This window comes from Elephas maximus, chromosome 1 (assembly GCF_024166365.1).
Source record: "Elephas maximus indicus isolate mEleMax1 chromosome 1, mEleMax1 primary haplotype, whole genome shotgun sequence".
In the NCBI taxonomy this organism is placed as follows: Eukaryota; Metazoa; Chordata; class Mammalia; order Proboscidea; family Elephantidae; genus Elephas; species Elephas maximus.
Genome location: NC_064819.1, coordinates 179,187,585 through 179,198,310, shown reverse-complemented (window position 1 = coordinate 179,198,310; position 10,726 = coordinate 179,187,585). Strand labels below are relative to the sequence as shown.

The 10,726-nt window shown below is 40.9% G+C and overlaps 1 protein-coding gene across 1 annotated transcript; it reads right to left on the bottom strand.

Annotated features, from left to right (window-relative positions):
• Positions 1-9,498: 9,498 nt before the first annotated feature.
• On the bottom strand, positions 9,499-10,311 carry RFPL4B (ret finger protein like 4B). The gene has a single exon (XM_049874033.1). It carries the CDS (start codon positions 10,309-10,311, stop codon positions 9,499-9,501), a length of 813 nt encoding a protein of 270 aa, XP_049729990.1.
• Positions 10,312-10,726: the final 415 nt, after the last annotated feature.

The following is a 10,726-nucleotide window of genomic DNA, read 5'->3' as shown; positions in this document are numbered from 1 at the left end:
CAGGAATATTTGTGATTAGTAACTTCCTAATCCATAAAGGGGCCCTGATGGTGCAGTGGTTAAGAGCTCAGCTGTTAAACAAAAGGTCAGCAGTTCGAATCCACCAGCCACTCCTTGGAAAACATATGGAGCAGTTCCACTCTGCCCTGTAAGGTTGTTATGAGTCGGAATCGACTTGACGTCAATGAGTTTTATGAAGAGAATATAAACATACAGAGTGACAAAGGTAATGGATGATTCAACTATAGAGTAATATGGAGTGATGGACGATTACATGACCAGGGAAAGAATTTTTAAGGAAGAGAAATTGGAACAAAAACTTGAATACTAGAAAGAAAATAGTCATGAGAATATCTGCAGAAAAGAACTCCAGGCAGGAAGTTAGATATGTTTAAGGAACAGATAGAAGGCCACTGTTGGAAAAGAGTTGTGAATGATGAGGAGAGTACCAAACCCAAACCAAATCCAGTGCCGTCCAGTCAATTCCAATGAGGAGAGTTGTTGTTGTTGTTAGGTGCCGTCGACTCAGCCGTCCTTACAATCGTTGTTATGCTTGAGCTCATTGTTGCAGCCACTGTGTCAATCCACCTCGTTGAGGGTCTTCCTCTTTTCTGCTGACCCTGTACTCTGCCAAGCATGATGTCCTTCTCCAGGGACTGATCCCTCCTGACAACATGTCCAAAGTATATAAGACGCAGTCTCGCCATCCATGCCTGTAAGGAGCATTCTGGCTACACTTCTTCCAAGAGAGATTTGTTCGTTCTTTTGGCAGTCCATGGTATAGTCAATATTCTTTGCCAGCACCAAAATTCAAAGGCGTCAACTCTTCTTCAGTCTTCCTTATTTATTGTCCAGCTTTCACATGCATATGATGTGATTGAACGTACCATGGCTTGGGTCAGGCGTACCTTAGTCTTCAGGGTGACATCTTTGCTCTTCAACACTTTGAAGAGGTCCTTTGCAGCAGATATGCCCAATGCAATGCATCTTTTGATTTCTTGACTGCTGCTTCCATGGCTGTTGATTGTGGATCCAAGTAAAATGAAATCCTTGACATCTTCAATCTTTTCTCTGTTTATCATGATATTGCTCATTGGTCCAGTTGTGAGGATTTTTGTTTTATGTTGAGGTGTAATCCATACTGAAGGCTGTGGTCTTTGATCATCATTAGTAAGTGCTTCAAGTCCTTTTCACTTTCAGCAAGCAAAGTTGTGTCATCTGCATGATGTAGGTTGTTAATAAGTCTTTCTCCAATCCTGATGCCCTGTTCCTCTTCATATAGTCCAGCTCCTCAGATTATCTGTTCAGCATACAGATTAAATAGGTATGGTGAAGGAATACAACCCTGACGCACACCTTTCCTGACTTTAAACCAATCAGTATCCCCTTGTTCTGTCCGAACAACTGCCTCTTGATCTATGTAAAGGTTCCTCATGAGCACAATTAAGTGTTCTGGAATTCCCATTCTTCGCAGTGTTATCCATAGTTTGTTATGATCCACACAGTCGAATGCCTTTGCATAGTCAATAAAACAAAGGTAAACATCCTTCTGGCATTCTCTGCTTTCAGCCAGGATCCATCTGACATCAGCAATGATATTCCTGGTTCCTCATCCTCTTCTGAAACCGGCCTGAATTTCTGGCAGTTCTCTGTCGATATCCTGCTGCAGCCGTTATTGAATGATCTTCAGCAAAATTTTGCTTGTGTGTGATATTAATGATATTTTTCTATAATTTCCACATTTGGTTGGATCACCTTTCTTGAGAATAGGCATAAATATGGATCTCTTCCAGTCAGTTAGCCAGGAAGCTGTCTTCCATATTTCTTGGCATAGATGAGTGAGCACCTCCAGGGCTGCATCAGTTTGTTGAAACATCTCAATTGATATTCCATCAATTCCTGGAGCCTTGTTTTTCACCAATTCCTTCAGAGCAGCTTGGACTTCTTCCTTCAGTATCATCGGTTCCTGACCATATGCCACCTCTTGAAATGGCTGAATATTGACTAATTCTTTTTGGTATAATGACTCTGTGTATTCCTTCCATCTTCTTTTGATGCTTGCTGCATCGTTTAATATTTTCCCCATGGAATCCTTCACTATTGCAACTCGAGGCTTTAACTTTTTCCTCAGTTCTTTTAGCTTGAGAAACGCCGAGCATGCTCTTCCCTTTGGTTTTCCATCTCCAGCTCTTTGCACGTATCATTATACTTTACTTTGTCTTCTCTAGGGGCCCTTTGAAATCTTCTGTTCGGTTCTTTTACTTCATCAATTCTTTCTTTTGCTTTAGCTGCTCGATGCTCAAGAAGAAGTTTCAGAGTCTCCTCTGACATCCATCTTGGTCTTTTCTTTCTTTTCTGTCTTTTCAGTGACCTCTTGCTTTTTCATGGATGATGTCCTTGATGTCATTCCACAACTCATCTGGTCTTCAGTCACTAGTGTTCAATGCATCAAATCTGTTCTTCAGATGGTCTCTAAATTCAGGTGGGATAAATTCAAGGTCATATTTTGGCTCTTGTGGACTTGCTCTGATTTTCTTCAGTTTCAGCTTGAACTTGCATATGAGCAATTGATGGTCTGTTCCACAGTCAGCCCCTGGCCTTGTTCTGACTGATGATATTGAGCTTTTCCATCGTCTCTTTCCACAGATGTAGTCAATTTGATTTCTGTGTATTCCATCTGGCGAGGTCCATGTGTATAATCGCCCTTTCTGTTGGTGAAAAAATTATTTGCAATGAAGAAGTCGTTGGTCTTGCAAAATTCTATCATTCAATCTCTGGCATTGGTTCTATCACGGAGGCAATATTTTCCAACTACTGATCCTTCTTCTTTGTTTCGAACTTTCCCATTCCAATCGCCAGTAATTATCAATGCATCTTGATTGCATATTTGATCAATTTCAGACTACAGCAGCTGATAAAAATCTTCTGTTTCTTCATCTTTGGCCCTAGTGGTTGGTGCACGAATTTGAATAATAGACTTATTAACCAGTCTTCCTTCTAGGCATATGGATATCATCCTATCACTGACAGCGTTGTACTTCAGGGTAGATCTTGAAATGTTCTTTTTGACGATGAATGCAACACCATTCCTCTTCGAGTTGTCATTCCCAGCATAGTAGACTATATGATTGTCTGATTCAAAATGGCCAGTATGAGTCCATTTCAGCTCACTAATGCCTAGGATATCGATGTTTGTGCATTCCATTTCATTTTTGACTATTTCCAATTTTCCTAGACTCATTCTTCATACATTCCAGGTTCCGATTATTAATGAGTGTTTGCAGCTGTTTCTTCTCATTTTGAGTCTTGCTACGTCAGCAAATGAAGGTCCCAAAAGCTTTACTCCATCCACGTCGTTAAGATCGTCTCTACTTTGAGGAGACAGCTCTTCTCCAGTCATCTTTTGAATGCCTTCCAACCCGGGGGGCTCATTTTCCAGCATTATATCAGACAATATTCCGCTGCTATTCATAAGGTTTTCACTGGCTAATGCTTTTCAGAAGTAGTCTGCCAGGTCCTTCTTCCTAGTCTGTCTTAGTCTGGAAGTTCAGCTGAAACCTATCCTCCATGGGTGACCCTGCTGGTATCTGAATACTGGTGGCATAGCCTCCAGCATCACAGCAATGCACAAGCCCCCACAGTATGACACACTGACAGACTCGTGGGGGATGTGGAGAGTAGAGAAGCTAAATTCAGAGAGATGAGTAAGGGTCACTTAACATAGGTGAATTTACACATATTAGATGATGATAGGAAACCCTGGTGGCATAGTGGTTAAGTGCAAGGGCTGTTAACCAAGTGGTTGACAGTTTGAATCCGCCAGGTGCTCCTTGGAAACTCTATGGGGGCAGTTCTACTCTGTCCTATAGGGTTGCTATGAGTCAGAATTGACTCGACAGCAGTGGGTGTGGTTTCTGGTTTTCGTTGAGGTGATGATACATCCTTGTATAAGAGTTTTAGTTTTAGCTTAATTTCAATGGGAAGCCACTAGAGGGTTTTAAGGAATCAAAGAATGAATTTCTGATCTGTACTTTGAAATGATTACTCTAGATATTGCATGGGGAGGCAAAAGTAGAAGATGCTGCAGAATCTCAGGGATTAGCCAGGCAGTAATGGAAGATGGTCATCTGCAACTTGATTTTTGGTGCCTTTTTTTTATTTTTAGAGTAGCCAACAAATTTTGCTGATGCCTTTTATAATTGGAGTGGAAGAAAAAGGAATCAAAAATATTTTTTTTTAGTTTTGGGCTTGGCATCATTAACTAAGGTTGGGAAGACTAAGAGAGGGGTAGGTTTGAGCTAGGGTGTTGGTGGTAATCAAGTGATCAGTTTTGAAAGCTAATATCAAAGTTTAGAAGCCAACTAGATATTTGGGTAGAGATGTCAAGTGAACAGTTGGATATATAAATCCGAATCTTAGGAGAAGGGTCATAGCTGGAGATGCCAACTTAAAAACCATCAATATATCAATGCATTCACAGCCGTCAGTCTATATGGGCTCATCTAGCAAAAGGAAAATGCTAAAGAATAAGAGAGACAAGAACTGAGACTTGAGCCATGCTGTACTTAGAGGCTAGGCTATGGAGAAGAAGCTACAAAGGAGGCTGAAAAGCCTTAATCAAGGAGGGTAAGGAGAAAAAGGCAAATGAGTTGTCATGGAAACTTAAAGGACAGGCTATTTTAAGAAGGAAGACGGAGTAAACAGTTTAAATGGTTGGGAAAGATAAAGGCTGTTGTGACTTTGACGGTACAATAAGAGCTTTTCTAGTGAGTAGTGGGGACAAAGCTTATAGTAGTTCCTTAAAAATGAAGAGAGTGGATCTTATAAGTGTAGATGACTCGCTTAAGGAATTCTGTTATGAATTGAAGAGAGAATTGGGTGGTAGCTGCAGAAGAATATGGGGTCACAAGAAGCGTATAAGAGAGCTACTAGTAAGGCTCTTATAATGGAGAAATTGATGGTGTGGAAGAGAAGTGGAACAACTACGGAAGTAAAATCCTCAAACAAGCAACAGAGATTAGTTTCAAGCATAGTTGTAGATGAATGCGAGACACTTATTTTATTGTGAATGGAGAAAATACGGTAAACACATCCAGATGCAGATGGGTGGATTTGTAGTGGTGATGAAAGTTCACTCCCATTTGCCTACTTTGTGGGTAAGAGTACCACTCTGGGGCGAGAACAATTCCTTAGCCTAGCCTCTGGCTAGCTTTTTAATCTTGGACACATACCTTGACCTCTCTGTGAACCACCCTGGAAAGTTGTTATAGGATTTAATGAGTTAATATATCTAACACGCTTAGACTAAACCAAAAAACCTGTTGCAGTCTAGTTGATTCTGACTCATAGCGAACTTATAGGACAGAGTAAAGCTGCCCCATGGTTTCCAAGGACTGGCTGGTGGATCTGAACTGCTGACATTTTGGTTAGCAGCTGAGCTCTTAACTACTGCACCACCAGGGCTCCAACCTTATAATCTTTGTATGAATTGAGCTAGCAACTGAGAATGAGGAGACAACCAGGAGATTTTGGAAAAGTTTGTTTTCGTTAATTTTTTTTGTCTTTGAAATCTGACAGGAACTGTTTTAAAGGTTTTAAATGTATGAATATATCAATTACTGTCATCATCTCTGCCAGACCATTTTATAGATGAGGAAACTGAGGCAGAGATACAAAAAGTTTAAGAAGCTTACACAGCTGGTAAGTGGCAGAGCTGGGACTCACACTAAGGAAATCTGACTCCAGAGCTTGAAATCTTCACTTTTTTTCTTAAGGAAAATAGTTTTCTTTATTGAACTTTAGATGAAGGTTTACAGAACAAACTAGTTCCTCATCAAACAGTGAGTACACACACTGTTGTATGACATCGGTTAACAACCCCACGACATGTCAACACTCTCCCTTCTCAACCCTGGGTTCCCTATTACCAGCTTTCCTCTTATCTCCTACCTTCCAGTCCCTGCCCCACGACTCTTGTGGCCCTTTAGTCTTGTTTTTTTCCATGGGCCTGTTCAATTTTTAGCTGAAGGCTGAACCTCAGGAGTGGTCTCATTACTTAGCTGAAAGAGTGTCCAGGGACCATATTCTCAAGGTTTCTCCACAGTCTCTGTCAGTCCAGAAAGTCTAGTCTTTCTTTTTGAGTTCAATTTTTGTTCTACATTTTTCTCCAGCTCTGACCAGGACCGTCTATTTTGTGATCCCTGTCAGAGCAGTCCGTGGTGGTAGCTGGGCACCATCTAGTTGTACTGGACTCAGTCTGGTGGAGGCTGTGGTAGATGTGGTCCATTAGTCCTTTGGACTAATCTTTCCCTTGTATCTTTAGTTTTCTTCATTCTTCCTTGCTCCTGAAGAGGTGAGACCAGTGAAGTATCCTAGATGGCCGCTCACAGGCTTTTAAGACCCCAGACACTACTCACCAAAGTAGAATGTAGAACATTTTCTTTATAAACTGTGTCATGCCAATTGAGCTAGATGTTCCCTGAGACCATGGTCCCCACAGCCCCCAGCCCAGCAATTAGGTCCCTCAGGGAGTTTGGATGTGTCTATGGAGCTACCATGACCTTGCCTTGTACAGGTTGTGCTGGCTTCCCTGGTATTATGTACTGTCTTACCCTTCACCAAAGTTACCACTTATCTATTGTCTATTAAGTGTTTTTATATCCCTTTTTTCTACACCTATTTTATTGAGAGTTTTTATCAGGAATGGGTGTTGGACTTTAATTGAATGCCTTTTCTGTATCAGTTGAGATGGTCATGTGATTCTTTTCCTTCCTTTTATTTATGTGGTGGATTATGCTGATTGATATTCTAATGTTGAACCATCCTTGCATACCTGGTATGAATCCTACTTAGTTATGCTGTATTATTGTTTTGATATGATGCTGAATTCTATTGGCAAGAATTTTGTTGAGAATTTTTGCATCTATATTCATGAGTGTTCTTAATTTTTAAAACATCAGTTACAAGTTTATAATAGCAAGTTGGATTTTTCTTATCATTTTTACAAAAATTCTTCACCTGTAAACACAGACTTCTGCATCAAGGTGTGCTGTGTCCTTTAGTTCACTAGTTCTCAAAGTATGCCCCCCACTAGTATCTCTTGGGAACTTGTTATAAATGAAAACTCTGGCCCAGCCCCAGACCTACTGAACTCTGGGGTGCTGTCTAGCCATCTGGGGGACTCTGATGCACAATAAAATTTGGAAACCAGTGCCCTAATCCAGTGATTCTTAACTCTACTGCACATTGGAATCACTTAGGGAATTTTGAAAAATGCTACTGCCCGGCCGCCATCCCTGGAGATCCTGATTTGAGTGGTTTGGGGAATGGTTCTAGATAAATTGCTCCAATGTTCAGCCAAGATTAAGGAGCATAACTCTAGCCAGTTCATCTTGGCTTTTATGGTCAATTAAAATGACTCAAATTGACTACATCCCGGGAGTAGGAAGGATGTAGTAGGAGGGAACTAATTTCCTTTTCAAAATCTGTAGAAATTTTTGGGTAGGTTTAAGTTTTCACTTGTCCCATTTCCTGACCCAGGTGGAGAAGACTGAGTTGTGTAGGTTGACGGCAGAGGCAGCTCTCATATTCTTTTTTCTTTCCTTTAATCTCCACCAACCTTTAGGTTAACAGCCAAGCACAAATCACTTGCACCACCCAGAGACCTTATGCCAATCATCACCCATAAACCTGTTGCTGTGGAGTCAATTCTGACTCATAGAGACCCTATATGACAGAGTAGAACTGTCCCACAGGGTTTCCAAGGAGCAGCGGGTAGATTCAAATTGCTGGCCTTTTGGTTAGCAGCTGTAGCTCTCAACCACTGCACCACCAGGGCTCCTGCCAATCATTAGCCCCTGGCATCTTCTTCTCTTGTACGGGGAAACAAATTTCTCTGGTTCATCAACTGGGACGAAGGAATCTTGGAATTTAAATCTCCATGAGGAGATAGAAAGTCCTTTGAAGAAAACAGCCATTGAAAAAACCTTAAGTATGCATTGAAAGAACATTACTTCTGGTCCTAGGGAAACTGCAGCTACCCCTCTTTAGAATGCAAATATCTGAGAAGGCATATGCAACCCTTTGCTTATGGAGTCCGGGACACTTCCCAGTTTTTCAAACTACAGGTCTGAATTGGTGGATTGTGAAATCAAATTAGCATGTGAGACAAGTTTTTTTTTTCCCTAATGAAGTACAATGAGAAAATTATAGTACATCATAAGGGTAAGTATTGTTTTGGAAAGCTTGTTTCTTACAACATTATGTACTCGACAACAGAATAAATTATATTGTTTTACTTGAGTTCAAGATCACAAGCATTAAAAAACCATTCCAGGATAAACCATTTTCTCAATGGTATTCAATGTTCTAAAGATCTGTTGAAGTGAATCAGGTGGAGTCATCCCAGGCCCAGTGTTAGGAAAGGCAAGGAGGCCCCTGAAATAAAACTATCATGGAAATCAGGGTGAGCTTCTCTTCTCGCCATTGAAATTGGAAAGAAAAGGGAGATGACAGTTCTAGGACTCTTTGGCAAGGAAGTCAAAGGCAGATTCCAGAATATGTACCAACACAGCCTGTCTGGGGGAGACATCAACCAGGAATGGCTGATGCAGTAAATCAGAAGAAATCCAAGCCCAAAGCACTAAATAATTTGAAAGTATAAGACTAGCCAAAAAAAAAAAGGTCTTCCCTCTGACCTTTAGAATGCACAGGGGGTTCTGCACCGATAACTGTGCCTCGTGGGCAGGACAGGGATTCAGCCTTCAGAAGAGTCATTTCTCTTTATGTAATGGAGTCCAGAAGGTTCAGAACCTCTTGCCATTATAGGAACTTGATATCCTTTGGTTGAGTCTATTGGTGCCCCTTTGCCAGTCATATTATATGCCAGTTTGATAACCACATGACATGTCTATTATTGAATCGGATAAAGGACAATTTCCATTAGAAAAAATCAGTGACTATCACCTATATATTAGTCAAAGTTCTTTGGATTTCAAGAAACCTTAGATAACTGTGTTTGGGGAAAAATGGAAACTAAAAATGGGAAGCTTTCATTCATTCTTCTTTCTCCCCAGCTAATATCATCATCAGGTATCATATTATATAAAAGACTGTAAAAATTATGGAAAAGACATTGTTTCTGTACTAAAATTTTAATAATCTAATAAATTTACAATCTAATAATCCCCATTTAATTACCTGTTACAGAACAAATGTGCAATATTATCTTTAATCATTATGGCTATTCAGCTGAGACACAATCATCCCCATTTATATACAAGGGAACTGAGATTTAGAGAGCTTAATATCCCTAACACTCCATAGTTATTTAGTTACAAAGCTTACAAAATCTACAAAAATCATTCAGCTATGAAATCTACAAAAAAACAAAACTACAGAATCTTTTTATTGTAGCATGTTGTGTCTACCTCAGTCTTTCTGATGTTTCTCAAGGTCAAGTCTCACTCACCTTTCAGAAAGCTTCTAGGAATAAATTTCTCATGAACAGATTCTCAGGGGAGCTCCACTGTCACCTTCTCCAGGCAGCTCAGGACAAAAGAATGGACGCAAAGGCTCCGAATGGGACAGTTGATCATGTGTGTAGATGAGGGTATCACTTCTAACATCAAAAAATTTTACTTCTTCCATCTCAATATCCAGGAAAATTCCCACATGATGAAGGCTAGGGCTTACAGAAATTCTAATCTGTGGAAAGGAGCTGCTGTAGATTGCTCCTGCCTTCATGCTAATAATCCAGAAGCCATGCTCAGTGGATAAACTGCTCTTCACTTTTCTGTCCACAGACTCCTTGCAGACACCCAGAGACCATTCTTTCCCCTCTCCCACTTCTACCTCCCAGTAATGGCGGCCACTGGAAAAGCAGGGGGTGCCAAGGACACAGGTCACATAGGTGAATCTATTGGGATCTTCCATTGGGTTGTTGCAGATCTTCCCACACTGAACACTCCTGAGGTCACTGGAGAGGACAAGTAAGGAGTTGGCTGTAGCTGCATCCAGGGTCATATCCTCTCGGGACCTTAGGAGTCTATCACTCAAGTGCAGTCTTTGCTCCAGTAGGGGACCATGCTGCTTGATGAGAAATGTCAATGCTGTCATTTGCCATTCTTCCAAAAGAGATCTCTCATGCATTCTTCGACACATAGGGCAGATCAATATTGGCTCCTTCCTTTCGCGAGCCCAAGTTTTAAGGCAATCACAACAAAAGGTGTGTGCACAGGAAAGAGAAAACGGTTTGGAGAAAAAATCCAGACAAACAGGACAGGTTGCCTCTGCTTTCAGACTCTTGGCCATAGTTCTTAAAGGTCAGCAGTGAACTGAGCTGAAACAGCTCTTTCTTAGCTTCTGGAATCGATCAGGAGCCCTGGGTACACAATCAGCTCTTCAATAATCAGGATGTGTCTGAAACCACATGTGAAAAAAGACCTTAAGTTAATACAAAAAAACTAAAATGTGTTAAAGTGGACAAGGCAATGCTGGCTCTTTCAGAGGTGATGGTGGTCAAAGAGAAATAGGACAGTGGAAATTGTCTTTTCAGAGGCGGCAGCTTACCTTGTCTGAAGACTTCCAGGTGAGGTTCTCTGTGAGAGCTGAGCTGAACTGGGTCTTTATTGGATCTAGGAGTACAGTCTCTACCCTTAATCAGTATTCCTTTGTAAGTCACCTGCAATTCAAGAATCGGATTTTCACATCTAAATCAATCATAAAA